This window comes from Marmota marmota, unplaced genomic scaffold (assembly GCF_001458135.2).
Source record: "Marmota marmota marmota unplaced genomic scaffold, marMar, whole genome shotgun sequence".
NCBI classification, from domain to species: Eukaryota; Metazoa; Chordata; class Mammalia; order Rodentia; family Sciuridae; genus Marmota; species Marmota marmota.
This window is the reverse complement of record NW_026000001.1, coordinates 6,210,909-6,233,498: the sequence shown is the minus strand read 5'-3', so window position 1 is coordinate 6,233,498 and position 22,590 is coordinate 6,210,909. Positions and strand designations below refer to the sequence as shown.

The window sequence follows — 22,590 nt, the reverse complement described above, 5'->3', positions numbered from 1 at the left end:
GCGTCTCTGCACCTCCATTTCTGGGTAGGCTGCTGAGTGGCCTCCCTGGTACTAACAGCTGTCCCTTTTTGGCACAGGACCAGGCCCGGCTGAGCTCCGACGGCTGCTGCTTCGTCTGCCCACACGTTGGTAAGAGGGCGGGTCTGCTGGCAGGTCTGACTCCAGCCACGGGGGTCCAGGAAACAAGTGGGTGGTGTTGACACTGCCTCACCTCCTGTGTCTGTCTGTCCCCAGAGACGTCCTGCATGCTGCACCACAGGAACCAGACCATCCGGCAGGGCAGCTGCAGCTCGGCCGGGCCTGTGCGCCTCTCCTACTGCCAGGGGAACTGCGGAAACAGCACCTCCATGTACGGGACCCCTGTCCGGGGCGCCCTCCCCGATCCACAGGGAGTCCCTTGGGGCAGTGTTCACAGATGTGATCAGCAGTGGGGTGCAGTTAGGTCCACCCAGCTGGGGTGGGGCAGATAGGCAGGACCATGAAGGGAGAGGAAGAGGGCTGGAGGCCCCCAGAGGGATACCATGAGGGCCACTGGGAGTTGGGGTGGGGCAGCAGGATTCTGAGACCCACAGGCCTGGCCTGTTTGGAATCAGCTCTTGTGTTTGCTGAGACCCCATCCCAGCTCCCCTTTGTAATTTGCTGCAGCCAGCCGTCCGTGGGTCCCTCCTGACCCTGGGACCTGGGACACACAGTGATGGCTGGAATCAGCCCTGATGGGAGCATCTGCCCCCAAGTAATTGGCGAATGAGAACTGGAAGCTCGACACTGGCCACAGGGCATGTGCAGCCTGGTTGTGTCAGGGTCTTGGCCTGGGTGGCCCGTGGCAGCAGCTGCCACTGTGGCACCTGTGGCAGGGCACCTGGTGCTGAGCAGACTCTGCCCGCAGGTACTCCCTGGACGCCTACACAGTGGAACGCAAGTGCCAGTGCTGCCAGGAGCTGCGGACCTCACAGAAGAAGGTGAGCCTGACCTGTGCCGACGGTTCCAGCCGGACCTTCAGCTACACCCAGGCAGAGGCCTGTGGCTGCCTGGGCCAGCAGTGCCACTCACCAGCTGACACCAGCCACTAGGGTCATCGGAGTCTGAGTCCAAGAAGAGCAAAGAGCAGAGCCAGGAGTCAGAGAGCAGTAGCTGGGAGGGACTGCTCAGGCCTCCCCAGTGAGCTGGCCAGTGCTGCTGTGTCCTCTGGGACACACCAAGGAAAACGTCCTTTGAATCCTCCAAGGCCAGTAGAACATGCACCTTTGTCAAGGTGGCTGCCGTCTAGGACATGCTGTCCACCCACCATGTTCGTTTCAAGGGAGATCTGACCCTTGAGATGTCCATGGAGGTGGGGAGGCCCTCATCCACCTGTGCCCCCCTGTTCAGGAATGTGGGGTCAGTGGGGCTCTTCTGGTATGACTCTGACCTGCTCCTTGGGACTTCAGCATCACACAAAGCTCTCACTAACGTGGGATGTGGGTATTGGCTGCCCTCCTACCTCAGCCATGGGCCCATGTCCCCCTCCTCAGGAAATGACCAATCTATTTCATAAATACACTTGGAGCATTTTGCAATTTGTGGACCATGTGAATTCTTGAACTTGGACATAAACCCAGGAATAGGGTGGGGTCAGCCCCAGACCCAGGAGCTCATACCCCAGGCTGGACACTAGGGGCTGAGGGGCCTAGTGAGGGCTACCTGGGGAACCCTGCTGCCTCCAGCTCCTTGGGGTGCCCATCTGTTTCAAAAGGAAGACAGGAAGTGACTTCAGGTTTGTCCAGAGGTGATGGTCACTGTGCAGAGGCCATTGACAGTCCAGCTACTGCCCAGAGTCAAAGAGGCATCTGGTCACAGCACAGGGAGGGTCAGAGAGTGCCTCATGAATGAAGGAACAAATGAAGTGAGTGAAAAAAATCAGTGAATGAATGAGCTAATGAGTGAATGAATGAATAAATGGGCAAGGAAATGAGAATGAGCATATGAATGAATGAGTGATTGAATGAATCAGTGAATGAGTGAGTGAATGAATCAGTGAATGAGTGAGTGAATGATCAGTGAACGAATGAGTGAATGAGTGATTGAATGAATCAGTGAATGAGTGAGTGAATGAACAGTAAATGAGTGAGTGAATGAACAGTGAATGAGTGAGTGAATGAATCAGTGAATGAGTGATTGAATGATCAGTGAACGAGTGAGTGAATGAACAGTGAATGAGTGAGTGAATGATCAGTGAATGAGTGAGTGAATGAACAGTGAATGAGTGATTGAATGATCAGTGAATGAGTGAGTGAATGAACAGTGAATGAGTGAGTGAATGAATCAGTGACTGAGTGACTGAATGATCAGTGAACGAGTGAGTGAATGAACAGTGAATGAGTGAGTGAATGAGTGATTGAATGAATCAGTGAATGAGTGAGTGAATGAACAGTGAATGAATGAGTGAATAATCAGTGAATAAGTGATTGAATGATCAGTGAATGAGTGAGTGAATAATCAGTGAATGAGTGAATAATCAGTGAATGAGTGAGTGAATGAGTGAGTGAATGAATCAGTGAATGAATCAGTGAATGAGTGATTGAATCAGTGGATGAGTGAGTAATTGAGTGAGTGATGAATGAGCATTAGGGCATGGATGAATGACTCAGTGAGTGAGTGGGTGAGGAACTGAATCCAGGCAGCCCCACAAGTGGCATCAGGACATGTCCATGCGCCCAGGAGATGACCTCTGAGCTGTGGCTTCAGCTGGTGAACCCACACTCCCGGGGTAGGCTCCATAGAGAGCCTCTAGATGCTGTTGCCTAGTACCCAGCTTGGTGTGTGTGCATGTGTGGTACCTCCAAGGGCACAGGGAGCTCAGCAACTCCACAGAGGACCCAGTGACACTTTGCAGAGTGTGGACAGAGTCCTGGAAATCCACCTAGCTCCTGCTCCTCCCTGTGCCCGCCATCCACCCTCCAGAACTGCCATGATCTTAGTGGATCCCTCTTCTGTGAAGACCCAGGGAATGAGTCAGTGAACGAGTGACACCTGGCACACCTGAGACACCTGGCCTTAGTCACTCAGCACCAGTTACACCAGGGGTGGAGGGATCCGGACAGGCCTGGAATGGGCAGGGAACCTGTCAGCCCAGGGGCCACATCTTACATCAGTGCCCAGCGGGTTCAGACCTGGCCCAGCCCCAGCCCAGGACAGGGGGGGCAGGGGGAGTGCAGTCAGAGCAGATGCCAAAGAGCAAGGTGTCAGCTGGCTGGGTCCTGGCCACATGTGGGGAGACCTGGGCTGGACCTTAAAGGGTGGGGGCTGACACCTGGACACATCCTGGGGCTAAGGGTCCTGCCTAGGCCTCCTAACGTCTAAGGGGTCCCAGAGCCCCTCTGTCTAGGCAGAAAGTCCTCTGACCTGTGGACATTGGGCAGGGTGAGGTCAGACATCATCTAGATGTCCCTGTGACATCAGGAGGGCAGGGACATTGTCCTCATGTCTGTTTCTTGTCTCACAAAGGGAAATATGAGGCCCAGAGAGGCTGCATGCTGGCCATCAGCAGCATGGACGTGGGAAGCTGGTCTCGAGTCCCTTGTTTGTGTGGGCAGTTTCCCTGGTCCCAACTCCTGGAACTTGATGTCACTGTTTCGATCACCTGCTGCCTCAGTTATCATGAACCAGGCCCAGCTGGGGAGGGGCTAGGGGCCCAGCCCTGACCCAGCCCTGACTCTGCCCTGACCCCCAGGGCTAGGCTGCTTGGTCTGAGGTCAGAGCCGTGCTGGCACACTTTGTTGGCAGGAGTGTGGCTGCATGTCCTGAGCCTGCCACACGGGGGACAGGTCAGGTCGAGGGCTCAGGTCCTGGGGCTGGACTTAGGTTCTTGGCAGGCCTTGTCCCTTGAGGCAGCCCCGAGTGGGGACGCAGACCGCCTGGAATCTCAGAGGTGTGGCCCCTGGAGGGGGTGTGGTTGGCTTCTTAGGGTTCACATAGCGACCCCCTGGGCAGGGACTGGCTGGAGGACCACGGCCCTCCCACCCCTTCTGCCCTGTGGCCCCCAAGGCCCCCCAAGCTCCTCCTGCTCTGAGAGGTCAGGGAGTGCAGCTGGACCCAGTCCTCTCTGGGCTTTGGGTTTACAAGGGGTTCACCCTGACAGCTGGCCTAATGACAGGCGGCCTCCATGGGTGTGGGGGGTCACTCTTGTAGGGCCTGACAGCATGGAGGTTGAGGGTGCCCAGTGTTCTCCCCAGGATCTTGTCCCCCATCTGCCTCACCTGATTTGGGCTATCTGCTCCCAGCTGTGTGGGCCACAGAGTTGATTTGGGGGTCAACTCTGTTAGTGACCAGGTGGGGGCAGCAGAGGGGCCTTCCAGGCATGACCACTGGTGGCAGGGCAAAGCACAGCCTGGGAGCTTGGCCAGTCCTGCAGGTCTGCTCTGGGTGCCCTGCTGACCCCACTGACCTCCCATCACCCTAATTGGTGATGCTGCCCCCTGGAGAGGATCAGGTGTCCCAGCAAGCCACCTCTTCCTCTCAGGGTGGGGTGGGCACTGCAGTGACTAACTCTCCACCCCCCGGAGCCCTCAGAGGCCTGCGTCACCTCCCTGCCTGGAACCATGGCATGGTAGCAGGAAGTAACCGGATCACACGTCCCTGGGTGGCAGCACCCGCCCACCCTGGCCCCCACAGTCCAGGCCAGGTTATGCAAGTCACTGTTTCCAGAAAGAGACACAGAAGCAGGACATGTCCCAATAGTGTGGTGGGGCCATTTGCTCTGCCCGCAGGGCGGCCCCTCTTTCCCATTCCTCCTGAACACGCGAAGGGGTGGAATGACCGGTCACGCTTGAAATGAGCAGGAAGAGGCTGTGGGCCCAGGCTGGCTTGGGCAGCTGCTAGGTGCCCCTGAGGCCCCGTGAAGCCTGGCCCTGGGGCTGGGCCCGCTGTGGGGGCTGCCGCAGGGGCCCACAGACTTGAGTTCCATCTCCTTCATGCTTGGGACCCATGCTGGGGAAGACCCTCTGTCCCAGGGCTTCTTGGAGCCTGGCAGACCTGACCCAGCCCTGGCCCCCAGGGGTCAGAGCCAGGGCACTGAGGCCCCCGCAGTCATCCTGGCAGGGCAGGGTGGGGTGGCACAGGTCGGAGGGGCAGAGCAAAGCAGGGACAGGAGGGAAGGGAGAGTGGTCTGGGGGCGGAGGAGAAGGGGCCTCCAGACCCCTGCCACCCCCTAGAGGTCAAGGTGACAAAGCCCTGGAGCAGGGAGGAGGGGCAGCCACGCAGAAGCAGGGAGGTCTCTCAGGGCTTTGATGGGCAAACGCAGAGGGGTTGGTTCTGCCCACAGGGTCCCAGGACAGGGTGGCCGGGACACGAGACCCCAGCAGGCCGCTCTCGCTGAGGTAGCTTCCTCTCTCCCCTCAGAGGAGAATGCTCTACTCCTAAAGCCCAGACAGTGGGCTGCGCCCAGGACTTCACCTTTTCACAGACAAAGCAAAACTGAGGCCGTGGAGGGCCACCCCTAGCGTGTCCTGTGGGTGGTCACCAGGGCTGGGCAGGGGGCTGGCAAGGGTCGGAGCAGCTGCCGGGGCAGGTCCAGCGCGTGCTCTGCTGTCTCTTCCGTCACAGAGTGACTCAGTTCACCTGCTGCTGACGGCCCTGCTGCCATCTCACCCACCTCTGCCTGCCACCACTGTCCCAACCTGCATGCCCTCAGCTCAGAGCCCTACCCCAGGGGTCCCAGCCTCGGTGGCCTTACCTGTGACCCTGGGGCAGGGTCTCCTGCGCTGGACTCCCCCTGGCTCAGCCTCCACCTGGCACAAATGGCCAAGCAAGGTCAGGCCTCCTGAGCCCTGGCTGAGCCCTGGCTGAGCCCTGTCCCTCCGGGTGCTTTCCTCATCACCCCTGTGCCCACAGTCCACCCCTAAGCCCCAGGCCCATCCGTGGCTGTCGGGGGGGAAGTGGATGTCCTGTGTCCCAAACTGGGGTGGCACTGTCCCAGCACAGACACCCACCCCCTGCTTCTCCCAGCTGCCCTGGTGAGTGAGGATGGCCCCGGACCTGGGTCTCTGGCTGTGCTCACTCCCTGCTGGGGGAGGGGACCAGCCGTCGTCCCAGGAAGGAGCCCATGCCAGCTGCTGCCTTGCCAGCCCCAGCACCCGACGTGGGGCCTTGTGGGCTGAGCTGGGCCACAGGAGGGTGCCCAGAAGGGTCCCTAAAACAGATCACAGCTGCCACAGCCCAATGCAGACCTGTTCTTCCTCCAAGGCAAACAACCGAGACTCCGTGACATTCCAGAATAGCCAGGCTTATGCCCTCAATGGGCCCCTGGCCCGTGCCAAGCCAGGACTTGTTCTGTGAGTGTCTTGGTGCTTCCGAATTGAGGAGCAGGCCCGCCACAGCCTCAGAGGCCCAATTTCCAAAGACCCCAACCTGGGCTGTGAGGAGTGGACCTCTGGGCACTCGGCAGGGCAGCCCTTCCCACCCACTGGCCCCTCCCACGACTCTTGCACTTTGGCTCGCAATCTTTCAGTTTCCACCCAGAGGAGTCCCCCTTCAGGCCCAGGGACATCTGAGCAGGGAGCCAGGCGGGCTCCCAGGAGCCTGGAGCCTTAACTGTCCCCAGACGAGGGCAAAGCCTGTGCCTCCATCTCAAGACCCAACTCTCCCAATCACCCAAGAGGAGGCTGTGAGGCGGGGCTCCCTACTGTCCCCACACCCGGCCTCTTCCTGCACCCTCGGTCAGCCTCAGCCTCCAGTGGGACCGGGATGGGGCAGTTCCTCTCCGTCCCTCTGGCTCCATCTTTAGGGGTCTGTATTTCCTACTGAATGAGTTCTGTCTTGTCTGAGGGCTGTGCTCTTGGGCCTTTCATGAAAGGAACCATGAACAAACACTGAGGGTTCTGGTTCTGCTCAGAGCAGGCCTGCAGGCGGTCCCACGTGGATGGTTCTGTATGGAAACGGTGGGGCTGAACCTTAGTGGCAGGTCGTGCCTTAAGTCCCCTGCTCCTTACACATGTCTGCCATGGACTGGGCACCTGAGCCAGGCTCGGGAAGCCCCTGCACAACTCCATAGAGACCCAGCCTCTTCTTCAGGATGTCACGGGCAGCTGTTCCCAGAGTGATGTCCCCAGGGCGATGTCCATACCTCCAACTGGGACCGCAGCAGCAATGGCTGGACCACTTTCCCAAACTGTTTCTGGAGAGGCCGGTGACGCCTTGGCTGTTGGCACGTGGGTGTGTACGTGCAGTCCTGAGCTGCAGGTCTCCAGCTCCTGGATGTGCACACTCAGGGTTCACCCAGGGGTGTGGACCTACAGGAAGGGGGCTCTCCCTGGCTGGGACCCTTCTTCCAAACCACAATGCATCCTGAGGGGGACCTGGTGGCAGCTCCTCTGTGTCCCCAGCAGCTGGGGGCTGAGCAGTGCTGGAGGAGAGGCCCTGTGACCTCACCGCAGCCACCTCCAAGCCAGTCCTCACCATACCCTTCATGCTTCCTGATCACCCCAGGGTACCGTTCAGTGTTGTTTCCTGGCCACTGACCTTGGGCAGCCCTGACCCCGTGACCCTCAGGAGCATACACTCACCTCCAGCCATCTGAGAATTTCTTTCCAAGCATCCACATTTGTCATGTGGTGATGTGGCCCTGGGAGGCCAGAATACAGGGACATGAAGACACCCAGCCAGGCACAAAAGCAGGGCCGAGGAGCCACACCTGGGCCTGGGCCCCTACAAGGGTCGGGCCTGTGGGTAGGGCTGTGTCTCCCCTTCCCGGGTCCAGACCAGGACTGGGGTCTATCTCTTGGGCTGGGCCAAGGTCTCCCTGACCCCAGGGGCCCAGGCAGGTAACGGGGGAGCGGGGCCAGCAGCCTGGGTGTGGATGCCCAGCCAGCCTGGGTACCAGCTCCTCTCAGCACCAGGCCTTTGGGGAAGGCGGCCTCGACTGCCCCAGGCCCTCTGCAAACCCCACAGTCACTGAGTCAACACCAGGTTCCTGCAGAGAAGGGAGGGCCTGTTTGCCGACTGACACTTGGCACCTCTGTCCAGGGACGGGACACGGGGCCCCCGCTCATGTTTGCTTCCCTCTTGTTGTCTAATCCTGAGCAGATGTGTTGGCCGCAGGGCCTGCCTCTGGCTTTGTCCTGCACGCACACCCGCCGCATCCGCTCCCACCTCTCGGCCCCTGTGCCCTGCCTGCCCACTGCCGAGAGGCAGCCCAAGGCCACAGCCCTCCACAGGGTGCTGGTGGGACAGGGGAGAGGAGGGCACACCAAGTGCGGGGTGGGCCTGGCGTCTGGCCCCTCTGCTACCTGCTCAGGTTGGCTCTGCCCCCAGACAGCCGCCCCCCCACCCTCCAGTTCACCCCTTTCCCCTTTGCCCTCCCCACCTCACACTGGGGTCCCTGTCCACAGGAGGCTATGGCAGTGGCCCCTCTTGGCCTCCCATGGCTCATTCTTCAAATCACACAGAGCTTATGGGACTTAATTTTTTTTTATTTTTTAGGTGTTGATGGACCTTTATTTTATTTGCTTATTTACATGTGGTGCCCGGAATCAAACCCAGTGCCTCACACGCAGGAGGCACGCGCTCTACCGCTGAGCGACAGCTCCACCCCCGGGACTTTTTATCTTGATACAATTTTGAATTTACAGGTTAGTTGTGAAAACAGAACCAGGCCCCCCCCCCCGTGCCCTGTGCCCCCTGCCCCGATGGGCCAGCACACACTTTGCTCTGTGTGCCACTATTTGTACCTACATGTTTTTTTTCTGAACTTCTTGAGTGTAAGAAATATACCACTTCACCCCAAAGAGGCAGGAGTGTCCACAGCACCAGAGACCCGACGAGGGACCCCACGAGCCAGCCATGTCCCTCACAGCTGCTCACCTCCCACGCAGGCTGATCCAAGGCCACATGGCACAGGAGTGGCCTCTTTAGTCTCCTCTCTGGAACCTGACCTAGCCCTCCTGTCTCTCGACCTTGTCGCTCGCTCGTGTGGCGTGCGGGCTGGTCTTGGCGCACAGCACCACCCCTGGCCTGCCACACTTAGGTTGGGAGCCCCTGGGGCAGAGACTCGGTGCAGACAGGCCCTCCCAGGGCGGCCCATCAGACCCGCCAATGGGAGGGCCACGTCACCACTTGGTGCAGCGCTTCCTGGGGAAGCTGCCCAACCCTTGGAATTAGTAAGAGCCTGTGGGAGACGCTGGGGACCATGCGACCTCCTGCTCCCTCAGCCTGCCTTTGCTACTCTTCGTGTCTGCCAGGATCTCCCTTTTCCCTCCACTTTTCTTAGGAGACATTCTGCCATAGAAAGGGCTTTCTCCTCTCATCCATTTATTTATTTTTCACTTATCAGTATAGACTCCTATTTCAGAATGGATATTTTTAAAGCTATACATTAGCTAGCGAAGTAGTGGGCTAGAAAGCTCTAAGTTTCCTCCTTTACGGAAACATTCACACCACCACCAACAACAACCCCCAAAGCAAGAAGAATCTGCCCGACCACCTTTGCTAGGGCTCTGGAGAAGAGCTGAGAGTCAAATTGAGCAACTAGCAAACGCCCAACATGCAGAAGCCACTTGAGGAGAGGAGGAGTGTTCGCAGCACTTGACTCACACACCCGTAGCCGCCCCAGACATCGATGAGTCGGTCTTGAAGAGTCGCCCCCTGCCCAAGGCCAGTTGGTCCAACATGCTGCGGGAACTCTTGGAAGACTGGTGTGACATGCCCAGCTCCGGTTCTGTTGGGCTCCATCTGGAACTCCAGTGGGAAAAGCTTCAAGAGGCTTCACAGACTCCTGGAACAAGAGATTAAGGGTGAAGACATCCAACAGACCGCAGGCCTAGATGAGCTGAGGGAGAATGTGGGAAATCAGGACATCCAAAGCAGCCTGTATACAGGGGAATGTAGGAGGCCACAGTCATGCCAGGCAAGACCTCATCACACGCTGATCCCTGGGCTTGGAATGAGCTGACCTCAGTGTCAAAGGACGGCTTCAACCCACAGCCAGGGTGCAAACTCTGGGGACACTTCTGTCAATCAAGGAAATCTCTTTTAAAACATTAGTGAAGAGGGGAGTGGAGTGCTGGGGAGTGATATTGGCCAAATTATATAATTATGTTGTGTGCCTGTATAAATACGTAAGAACAAACCCCATAATAACATACAGCTATAATGCAACAATGAAAATGTTTTAGAAAATTAGTGGAACACAAGCTAAAGGAACTGCATCTTTAGCAATCACTCATGACAAAGAGTAGTCCTTGAAAAACTAGTTTGGAAACATCTGAAAAACAGTGGGTTTTTACAACTTCCAGCAATAAGAAAGAAAAATAAGAATAGCAAACACTGGAGAGGTGGCAGAATCCAATTTCCAGGGTTATCACATAATAGTCAAATCCCTGATTTTTCAACAAAAACAAAATCACATGGCTTATAAAGAAACAGGAAAACATGACCCATTCAAAGGAACAAAATTAACTGACATAAATCATCCTCGAGCAAATTCAGACATCAGGACAAAGACTCTAGGACAACTGTGTTAAGTATGCTCAAAGGGCTAAAGGAAAACATAAAGAAAGAAACAAAGGAAATCAGCAAGACAAAGCTTGCATAAAGCCGTAGAACCAAACAGAAATTCTGGGGCCAAAAACTCTGAAATGAAATCATGGCTAAAGTGTTCAAAAGCAGATGTGAGCAGGCAGAAGGGACTCAGAGAAGCTGAACATAAATTGGAAGGATCAAGCCTGAAGAGAAGAATTAAAGGCTGGAGAAGAGTGAATCGAGCCTGAGTGACGGTGGCGCAGCACCCAGGGCCACACCAGAGTCCAGAGGAGAAGACAAAGGGAGAAAAATCATCCAAGGAGACAAGAGCCAACAACTTCCTAAATCTAATGAAACACACAGATCTGCAAATCCAAGAAGGTGGCGACCTCCAAGTAGGATAGACTCAAAAAGATCCACCTTGACACACGTGATAGACTGTCAAAAAATGAAAACAAAGAAAGAATCTTGAAAGCAACCGGGAGGGAGTGACATGTGCCATTTGAGGGCTGCAGAATTAGCACCAGATTTGCCATCCGGAACCTGGGAGGCCAGAAGGGCGGTGGAGCATGTTTAAATTGCCAGGAGAGGAACCACCTGCCAGGAATTCCCTATCTAAAAGTGTTCTCCAGAAACCAGGGGGAAGGTACAACATTCTCAGATAAGCAACGGCTGTCGAGTGCATGGCCCCTGGCCACACCCTACAAGAAATGCCAAAGAAAGTCCTCCAGGCTGGAATGAAAGGATACTAGAGAGTAACTCGGGTACCTGGAGAAATACCTCCAGGAAACTTAATGCATGGGAAAACATGAAAGGCCAGCATTATTGTCATTTTGGTTTATAGCCCCACTTTTATTTTCTATAGGCTTTAAAAGGCAAATGCAGCTGGGTACAGTGGTGCACACCTGTAATCCCAGACGCTCAGGAGGCTGAGGCAGGAGGGTTGTGAGTTCAAAGCCAGCCTCAACAACTTAGCAAGGTCCTAAGCAACTCAGTGAGACTCTGTCTCTCTAAATAAAATTTAAAAAGAGGCTGGGGATGTAGCTAGTGGTTGAGTGCCCCTGAGTTCAATCCCCAGTACACCCCCCCCCCAACAAAAAAGGCACATGCATAAAAATAATTATAAACCCAAGTTTTAAATGTGTGAGATGCAAGGGGAGGTGACAGGGCAGTGTAGAAGTAGAGTTCTGTAGGCAATTGAAGTTGTTATCAATTCAGATTAGACTATTATAGCTTCAAGAGGTTATATGTAATCCCCACACTAACCTCAAAAAAAATCTATAGAATACCCACAAATAAAATGAGGTGGGAATTGAAATTTGTCACTTCAAAAATTCAAATAGACACAAAAGGAATGTTGAAGGGAATGAGGCTCAAAAAGACAAGCAGACTCAGGCAGCAAGGGGAGGCAGCACCCGCTTCACAACCCTGTGATGAAGATGTTGACCTTGCCCCTGGAAAGAGTGATTGGCAGACTTGGGACCAGAGCCCACCGTTGACCTCCGTGCTATCCACAAGAATTCCCAGAACCGAGGTTCCAAATAGGCAGAGAGTGACAGGACAGAGGGAAGGACGATGTTCCCCTGCAGACTGTCACCAGAAGAGAGCTGGGGAGGCTGCACTATGGGAAGAGAATCCACACTCAGGCTACAAGAGACCAAGAAAGACCTTACGTGGGACACAGGAAGAGTCGCTCAACCTGTGAATGTGTGTGCACCAGGCACCGGGCTCCAAGCCGCCCAGCCCTAACCTGGGCAGAACCGGAGGGTCAGACGCTAGCAGGCCTCTGGTACCTCGTTTTCAGCAGCAGATGGAGAAAGGGGACAAGACGGATGCCCAGCAGAGGCCTAGTGCACCACCACGGCCAAGATGCACACACAACCCAACGGCAGAACACACGGCTCAAGCAACGAGCAACACACTCATGACAAGCCACGCACTCTGAGCCCCAGGAGCCAGAGGGAAATTAAAGACTGAAATCATACAGAGTGGGCTTTGCAACCACAAAGGCATGAAGCAACAGATCAGCAAGAGGAGGAAAACGGACTGTTACAAATGCGTGGAGATAAAACATGGCACTCTTCAGCACCCAGGCAGTGGGAAGAGGGGTCGGAAGGGACGGCGGACCATTCCTAAGGCAAGGGAAACAATGCGGCCCCAGAACACTGGGGTTCAGAGTGGGAAGGTGCGCAGCCTGTGCGGGCAGTGGGAAGGAAAGACCTCTCATGGCAGCTGACCCTGCGTCTGCGGGAGCCAGGAGGGGAAGGGAAACCAGACCTAAAGCCGGCAGAGCGGGGTAACCAAGGTCGGAGCAGTGACGAGACAGCAGAGACAGGAAAGCAGCACGGGAAGCCAGCAGAACCAACGGGCTCTCTGGAAAGATCCGGGAAAGGACAAGCCTGTGATGGAAGGGCTAGGGACAAAGGAGCAGGTTCGATGGCTGAAATGGAAAAGGACAGTGGCAGGGCAGTGAGTGACCCCTTGCTTGAACTGATCCCTGGACAGAGCTGATGCCACTCCTGGGAATTCCCCAGTGGAGCTCACCGACTGAAGACTGCCCACTTGATGGTGGGCTCTGTCAAGAGGGAGAGGTGTGTGCCTGCCGTGGAATTCTGTAGTTCATGGCTTTGAGTTCCACGCCAGCTCCCGGGACAGAGGCAGGGACGGAGGAGTCTGGCACAGCAAGATGACCGCATGTTCCCCCGGTGAGATCCTCAAGCCTGCCCGCTCAGCAGGTGCTCTTAACAAGGGCTTCCTGGGTGCCACAGGAAGCCCCACACACCACAGCTGTGAAGTGGCAACACGTGTGTCTCTAGCCCTGAACTTTCTGGTGCACAAAGAACCACGCCGCCATAGCCTTTGACCCTCTGATTCTGAGCCCCTATATCAGTAGACTTGCTGGCCAGCTCCTGAGTCCCTGTGTCTCCACCAGAGTGCACGTTCCCCGATCCCAGCTTTCTCTCTGTACCTGTGTGTGGTTTTCTTAATCTCCCGTCAACTCTCGCTGGTTTCTCGGGTTCAGTCGTGAAGGCTGTGCCATTTGGTGGCCCATATGGAGAACTGGACATGGGAATTTTGATGATTAGATGAGAGGATGCTCCCAAGGATACACGTCAGACAGAAAAGGTAAGGAGCCCAAGTGTGTCGTCAGGTGTGAAATAGGGGTCAGCTGGGACCCATAAAAGGGATCTCTATGTTACTTTGCTTAAGACTATGCTTAAATCAAAGAAGGCACAGTTGTTAAAAGTCTTTAAAATTTGTTACTTGCCCCTGGTCCCCTAAAGAGGGAGCAGTAATATAGAGACATGAGCAATTGACACCCTACTTAAAGTAATGCTTAAGGCTGGAGGAAGAAAAAAGAGAAAAGGGGCTCTCCAGAGGAGACATAGACTATACACCACGCTTTACGAGAATGGTTTTATAGAAGAATGAACAGTTGAAGAACAACAGCCTTCCTTGCTTCTTGGTTTCTGTTAGATCATGTGAATTACACAGCCTGCAAGATTTACAAAGTTTATGGAAAACCAGTTAAGACAAAAGGAAAAAAATGTAAGCTGCTTGGCCTGGACTGGCTGTCTTATCTGCTTTCACACTCTACCAGCCTGCTCTCTTAACCAGTTCCTCCCTAATGCTACAGCACAGAAAGACAGAAAAAAAGGAAAGATTCCAAATTTATAAACTCTTTTTCTTAAAACATTTTTCCTGAGGATTTCACAGGCTCCTACATTCTTTAAATATGGGAACTGATTCTAATCTCAGATAAAGTATACTCTGGCTTGATAAAGATGTTCTCTGGGTTCTTTTACTGAAAGAAAGATGTTCTCCATGTTCTTTTACTAAAATACAACCATGTAATTTTTAAAATGCCTTTTATTTTTTAAAAAAATCTATACTTTTGAGCTCGTGATTTTATGGTAAATTCACATTTGATCTTGTGTGTCTAAAATAATGCATTTTTTTCTGATAACTTCCACTTTATCTAATTATGGAGTTTTTACACTCTGTCTTTGTTTGGAGGCCAATTTTTCTAGGGATGGTGGTGTTGGGAGTGGATCTGATAGCCATCAAGGACAAATGGCCAGCAATCTGAATGCTTAATTTCAGTGTCAATAATGGCTGTTAGATTTTACACCTAGCATTTCCAATTGTCTAGGTCTGTCCTATATTTAAGTCATAATATAAGTCTGATGGACTTTATTTTAATTTATAATAGGTTAAATATAATAGAAACTTTTATAAACATCTATAAAATTGCCTGCTACCTGTGGAGCTCCCCTTACAAAAAGTTACAAAGAACTTTTTGTTTTGTGTATGTGTGCACACCTGTGTATTGTGTTTATATATGTACTTGTGTCTATATATTATATACATGGCATCAAAATTGGCATATAGATAAAGGGATGCTCATAAATTAAAATTTAAATAAGAAATGGATCCACATATTTTTTAGTTTGCGTGACTTAAAAAAGAAGTACAGTACAAATTGGGTAAAGAGATAAAAATAAAGATGTCTTAAAAAAGTCTTTCTGGGTGGTCAGACAATAAAGGGTTGATTTGTATAAAATGTAATGAATATCCATTGCTTCTAGAATTTTTCTTCAACAAGAAAGAGATGGTTAATAATGTTAACTACATTTGTCTGATATTTTGGCTTTTACAGTTAAAAATAAGAAAATTAGACTTCACATAAATTAGATTAATTTTCATAAATGTGTTTGTTAAAGGAGACATCTGATTAATTTACAAAATTAAAATGCAAAAACATCAACTGCTAAATATAAAATCAAGCACTGTTAACTTCTTAAATTCCTTAAGATATTTAAACATTAAATATGTTTTCATAAATTGGTAAATGAAAAAAGTAAGATTGCTTTGTTTCTGGTCTTTACTAAAAACAAAATGATTAAGGACTAAACTTCTACTTTCATGTATTGTACTAGAAACAAGGATTAAGAAAATATCCTCAAAGGATGATAAAATACTACTATTTTATTTGGACCTAAAAAGCCTTCAGTTTTCAGACTCGGGCTTTGGGACCCCTCAAGGCCAGCGCTCTCTGGAGTGAGGTCAGAAATGAGGGAAAGAAGAGTCTGAGCCATTTACAGTGATTCCCACTCCTCCACCTGCCCTGTATCCTTCACTGTCCAGGCTAAAAAAAAAATTAAATTTGTCTGTACCAGTTTGTCTGTTTTAAAGATTCTAGGTATAAAAACATTTGGGGATAAAAAGTAAAAAAAAAAAAAATGTTTCTAAATAAAAAAGTCTTTTGTGTGAAAAAGTGAAAAAATAAAAAAAAAAGTCTAAGTAAGACACAAAGGGTTTGTGGAGGGTAAATCGAAAAAAAAAATTGTGTGTAATTAAATTGGTATATATACTTAACATAATATGCAATTTAAAGACTTTTCCTCTTTTAAAAGGAAAATTCTTAAACTACAAGGCTGAAGGCCTTGAACAGGTCTCTGAGATGAAACATGCTTACAAAAATGAATAAGAAAAAACTGACATTTTTCACAGACATTTGTTGCCGCAGCCCGGCTGGCTGGGCGAAATAATCGGGGTGTGGGGGGGGAAATAATCGGGGTGTGGGGGGGGGCGAGTGACGAGGAACTTGTGAAAGCTGATACAGCAGGAGTGGAGGAGTGGGAGCCGTTTATTGTAGGACAGGAGGGGTATATATACATAACTGAATACACAGCTTAACTTAATTAACATAAACTAGATACAGCAGTCAACCAATAAGGAATCCTCATCATCTTAATGATTACACACAGCTTAACTTAATTGACATAATCTAGACACAGCAGTCAGTCATTAAGGAATCTCTATCATCTTAATGGCTCGCTGGCATTACTTCTCAAACCACTCCCTCTGGCAAAGTGCCAGGCGCCATCTTGACTTGTCTGTGGTCCTCATAAGAATTTCTGAAAATATTAATTTGCTCCTACTTATCAAGATAATTTCTTATGTCTGTTAAATTTTATTAATTAGAAAAAAAAGTCTTATTTTTTTCTAATCAATAAAATTTGTCCAACTCTGGTTAAACAACCACTGTTATTTTGGAGGATTATACCACATTGCTAAGCCAAAATTCTTCTTCAAAAGCTAAACCTAGTCAATATAAAAACATCAGTGTAATTGTGGTACTGTTACCAGCTTCTTTGTATTCTAAAAGTATTCCTATACAAGTTTTCAAAATATAAGGTTTAAGAGAACACTTTACCAAGCTGGTGTTCTCCATCTCTGTAACAGTGGTCTCTTACAGACTTATATAAAAATATCAAATTCAGATGGAAATTTATTTTATGTCATTGAACATTTTGAAATTAGATAAGAATAATGTAAGTCATAAAATTCTGTGTCACTCTCTACACTAAGATGGGAATTTGAGTGCATTTTTAAAAGGCAATAAGGAGAGCCTTATTGGTTCATTTAAAATTTCATTATTTATTTAAAAGTTAACAATATGGGATGTAAAGATATTTTGCCACTTTCCAAAAAAAGGAGGTTAAAACCTCTCTTGTTTGATTCATGTAATGCTGAATTATGTTAACTGATTCATATGGACTCAAAAAATCATATTTAAAATTTTTATAAAATAATATTTGAGAAAGAGATCAAGGTCAGTTTCATAAGTAAAACACCTAAGATGTATCAAGAGGTCATTTCACCTGAGTTAAGACTCTGCCTCTCACCTTGTTCCCTGTTAAGATAACCTCTCAAGTTCACTTAAAGTTAAGTTCAGAAGAGAGTACAAAGATGACTGTGATCTTAAAATAAACAGCAAATATAATAAGTAGCTAAATAAAGGTTTTGATTACAAGTCCTCTTCTTCCTAATATTTGAGCAGCCTAATTATAAGACATGTGATTTGTCCACAAAATTTTAAAACTAAAACTGATGTTTCACATGTTCTCAGTGAATTTCAAGTCATTGGGAGATATCACCTGGTTATGGCCTGGCTCACATGTATCCACTAGAGATTTAAGACCTTTATTCGCCACCGTGTATGGTGTTCCCGCTCTGGCCTCTCCTGGACGGCTTACTACAGGAGCAAGGCTACATTCACAAAGGTTGAAACTGCCCTCAAGGCTGCAAGACTTACTAGAATCAATTCACAGGAGCCTATACGCCTGTTGATGCTTCCTACGTCTCCTATCCTCCAGGGGCCATACGGCCATCTTCAGGAGTTCTTGAACAGCCTTGCTCACGCTCCTCCAAAACCTTCAACCCCCTTTCAGAACTTGGTTGCTCAACTTACTATAAAAGACAGAAGCCGAGCCTTCCTTCATTGCGGTGCCCTTTTCTGTTGAACAACAATGTTGACTTTGACAATCCCTACAGGCCTCGGAGGTGAATTTGCTAATTTTTCTGATCAGTAAAATATGCACATTAAGTCATTGCTCTCTGTGTAGTCCCTTTTATGCTCTCTTGGTTTTAAATTGTGATGCCAAGGGTCGCAGTGCAGCTCAGCGACACACGGCTCTGACGTCAGTAGGCCCGCAGGTCTGGTCTGGGGAGAGACTCACAGGCACAACAGTGGGACAGGCCAGATCCAGCCATCGTGTGGGGTAGAAGTCAGAAACAGCAGCGCATCCTATTTGGGTACCTGAACATGCTGTTAGTCATCATCATGAAGGTTCTTGAGCCGCAGTTCAAATGACTGAAGCTCGTTCAGGACATGTTGATCCCAACATCCGTGGGGAACAAGAAGTCGAAGAGGAAGAAGTGGAAGAGAACTCACCAGACCCGGAATACCACCCTGCCAGCATGGGAGTAGAGCAGTGGTCAGCCAGTGGGGAGGTCCCAGTCCCCAGCCGCCGTTTGTGGCTATGCTGGCTTTTTAAACTCTCAGGTAAGTAGGGTTCATGGGGAAACCTATCGGATTTATTTCCCAATCCACCTTTAGTACATCCGGCTGTGTGGCCAATATTTACTAATGATACACACACGATGGGAGGCCTTTTAGAAAAACATATTACCCCTGTTCATTCAGCTGGATTTAATGATACTGGATGCCGTGGGAGTCTACCTAGATGTTGGTCCCACAGTCACATACTGGATGTTTAAAAGTGGTCCCAAGGGCTGGGGCTGGGGCTCAGTGGTAGAGCGCTTGCCTAGTGTGTGCAAGGCTCCGAGTTCGATCCTCAGCACCACACCACATAAAAATGAATAAATAAAACAAAGTATTTAAAAAAAGTGTCCCCAAATGATGGGACAGTATATGGGGGAGCCAAGTAGCCAGTCACTGGCCCTTGGAATGTAACTAAATATTTCCACAGTTATAAAAAATGGGACGCCCCAATGACCATGTTTCCTACAGAGCACCCGCCAATACCTTACTGTCCTAAACATACTACTACAGTGGTATGTTTCCTAAATGGGTGGAGTGTGCCAACATGTGGCCAGGATGACATAGTGTCTCTCGTTTTGTTGTATTTGGAATAGTCACTTTGATATCTGTTTTAGTCTCCTTCATGACCTCTGCTACACCTTATCCAAAGGCATTCAAGATGCTCACTTTCTTGATGATTTAGCTCAGAATACTTCCAAAGCTTTACAAAGCCAGGCAGATATTGAAGACAAGTTGGGGATTAAATTAAATGCCTTAGAAGCTGCAGTTATTAATATAGGTAATGAACTGGCTGCCCTAAAATTTAAACAGAAGCTTCACTGCAATGATAACTACAAATATGTCTGTGTCACAGCCGCAAAATATAACACTTCTCAATGGGATTGGGAGAAAGTTAAGAATCATCTTATGGGCATTTGGCAGACGAATGATAGTCTGGACCTTATGGAGTCACACCATCATATTCAAGAAAGTCAAGAAAGTCAAATTGATTGTGTAAGTCCCACATGGTTTGCTAATCAAATACTTAACTACTTAAATGATTTTAATCCCTGAAATATGTTAAAAAGACATCTAAGAACTTCAAAAAATAGCCCATTGCTTACACTTAAAAAATAAAAAGGGGAGAGATGTTGGGAGCAGTGAGTGACCCCTTGCTTGAACTGATCCCTGGACAGAGCTGATGCCACTCCTGGGAATTCCCCAGTGGAGCTCACCGACTGAAGACTGCCCACTTGATGGTGGGCTCTGTCAAGAGGGAGAGGTGTGTGCCTGCCGTGGAATTCTGTAGTTCATGGCTTTGAGTTCCACGCCAGCTCCCGGGACAGAGGCAGGGATGGAGGAGTCTGGCACAGCAAGATGACCGCATGTTCCCCCGGTGAGATCCTCAAGCCTGCCCGCTCAGCAGGTGCTCTTAACAAGGGCTTCCTGGGTGCCACAGGAAGCCCCACACACCGCAGCTGTGAAGTGGCAACACGTGTGTCTCTAGCCCTGAACTTTCTGGTGCACAAAGAACCACGCCGCCATAGCCTTTGACCCTCTGATTCTGAGCCCCTATATCAGTAGACTTGCTGGCCAGCTCCTGAGTCCCTGTGTCTCCACCAGAGTGCACGTTCCCCGATCCCAGCTTTCTCTCTGTACCTGTGTGTGATTTTCTTAATCTCCCGTCAACTCTCGCTGGTTTCTCGGGATCGGCTGTACAAGTTGCAGCAAAAAGGGACACTACTGCAACTCTACAGAGATAAAACTATCCCAAGAGGGCACCGTGAGCAGCACAGGCCACGATGCCCACTCCCAGGACACCACCTGACAGTCAGTTCTGAGGAGTGACCAATAGCAAAAGCACAATTCTCAGGGGGCAAAGCCAGAACGTTCCAGGAGAGGTCCCAGGACCCCACAGACTTCCCAGGAATGCCTTCAAATATTTACCAAAGAGTGACACCAGTGCTTCTCAAATCCTTCCAAAATACTGGGGAGGAAGGGATGCTCGTCTGTGAAGCCATCCTAGGGCACTGCAGGAAGGGAGAAGAGAGACCAGCACCCCCAGCACATTTATGCAAAGACCCCAGAAAAGTGCTAATGGACTAATGCAGTGGGATTTTAAAGCATTAACCCCCACCCCCCGGCCAAGGGCGTTCTATCCCTGGGAGGCAAGGATGGCTTGAGATTTGGAGATCAACCAATGAAGTGCACCACATTAACATCCTCACATGGCAACCACACACAGGGAACGTGACCTGGGAGGGAAGCACTGAATATGACAGAGCCTTCCTCCAGGGTCAGACAAGATGCAGGTTCCCCATTGATCATTGTTCAAGGCAGAAGTGGAAGCTTTAGCCAGAGCAACGAGGCAGGAGGAAGGCATGAGCCACCCAAATTGGGAAGGAAGAAGTGAAACTACCGTCACGGGCGATGTCAGCCTCAGGCAGAACACCCTGAAACCTCCACAGAGGGCTGTGCTGCTAATAGAAGCCCTACAAGCTGCCAGGCATTGGCAAGGGACACATAAGCAAATGGCTCCACTCACAGAGCACCAACAAGGGGAGACATTCGTATGTCTGACCAAGCAGGCAAAAGATCTGCACTCCAAAAACTACCGAATGTGGTTGGAGAAGCATTTTGAAGACACAAAAAAATGGTAAACAACCTGTATTCATGGATCTCAAGGCTTGGTATGGACGAGATGGTGATGTTACCCAAAGAATCTACAGAGTCCATGCATCTGGAAAGAAATTGCAGTGGTGCACTTAATAGGACCAGAAAAATCCATCCAAAAATTCACGTGCGATCTCATAGGACCCTGAGTAGCCAAAATATTCTCAAGGAAGAAGAATGAACTTGGAGGACTCCAACCTGCTGATTTCAAAACTTAATTAATACCAAACTTCAACAAAGGAAACCGCTGTGGTGCTGGCATACAGCAGCTGGCAATGAGCACTCCACATGGCCAACTGGGTCCAGACTTGTGTGCAAGAGCTCGCGGTCTTTCCAACACACACGCAGTTCTGGAAACACTAGATGTGCAGGTGCAAGAGGGCAGCTAGACCCTTGCCTCACACCCACGAGCTCAGGAGTGCACCAAACAGCCCAGAGGCAGACACAAGAGCTGAACCATGAAACTCCTAGATGAGAACCGAGGGCGCTCGTGTCATTGAACCTGGCAGTGACTCATCAGACATGACAACAGAACACCAGCCACACAAGACAATCGGTAAGTGGGACATCAGCACTAAAAACGCAAAAAAGGTGAGGACCGAAGAAAATGCCTTTAAATCACTTACCTGAGAAGGACCTGCACCGGAGACACAGAAAGAACTAAACAACCAATGCCCCAAGCAGCAGAAAACCCACTCATCAGTGGACAGAGGACATGGCAGGCACTATCCCAAAGAAGACATGTGGATGGGCAGTGGGCTCATGGAAAGAGCACCACACGGAGAGGCTTAGGGAATGAACACCAAAACCAGAGGCTGCCTCTCACCCAAGCCAGAAGACAGCCAGCTGGGGACTCGAACGGCGTCCCTGTGCTGTGACTGTAAAATGGAGCAGCTGCCGTGGCAGAGGGACAGCTCCTCAAAGCCACCACATGGCCCTGCCAGCCCACTCCTGGCATGGCCAGGGACGGAGAGCTGGGGACTCCTGCAGGCTGTCGCCACAGCATTGGCCACAGCACAAGGGCCATTGGCCATGTGGACAACCCTATGTCAGGGCTGAGCCCTCAGGGCCGTCCACCGGGGCTGAGGGTGAGCAGGGCTGGGCAGTTGGAGACAGTGGGCGGTGGCTTGGGCTGGTAGCAGCTGTGGCAAGAGGTGGCATATGTGGAGACGGCCTCTGGAGGGGACTGGGGAAGGTGTCATGGCCCACAGGGTCAAGGCAGGCCCTCACTCCTCATGGGATGAGTCGTCCAGGGCGATGTGCCCTCCCGAGGCTCTGTGCAGTCCCCTTTGTCTGGGCTCAGAGGCTAGAATGATGGACAGGGACTCGCCCCAGGCTGGGCCAGGCCCCACCGTCAGAGCCACAGGGCAGGTTCCTGGCACAGCCCGGGGGGCCGCTGGCCAGCTCCCCCTTCCCAGCAGGAACAGCCGTGTCCCTTCCTCCTTACCCCTGCTCCCTGCTCCTTCAACTGTGAAGAGGTAAACTGGCCCCGCAGGCTGAGCAAACAGGCTGGGTGGCTGGCCACATCCGGGTGTCTCAATAGCCGTGACCCTGACCGGCCACACTGGGCCTGTCCTGCCCTGTCCATGGGAGGG

At 50.9% G+C, this 22,590-nt stretch overlaps 1 protein-coding gene across 1 annotated transcript in view; it reads left to right on the top strand.

The window, feature by feature from the left end:
• The window catches only part of Muc5b (mucin 5B, oligomeric mucus/gel-forming), a 74,453-nt gene that overhangs the window by 22,413 nt on the left and 29,450 nt on the right, over positions 1–22,590 (top strand). The window contains exons 37-39 of the mRNA XM_048807623.1: positions 78–129; positions 235–349; positions 887–959. Coding sequence (XP_048663580.1) covers positions 78–129; positions 235–349; positions 887–959 — 240 coding nt within the window. The remainder of the gene's footprint in view (positions 1–77; positions 130–234; positions 350–886; positions 960–22,590) is intronic.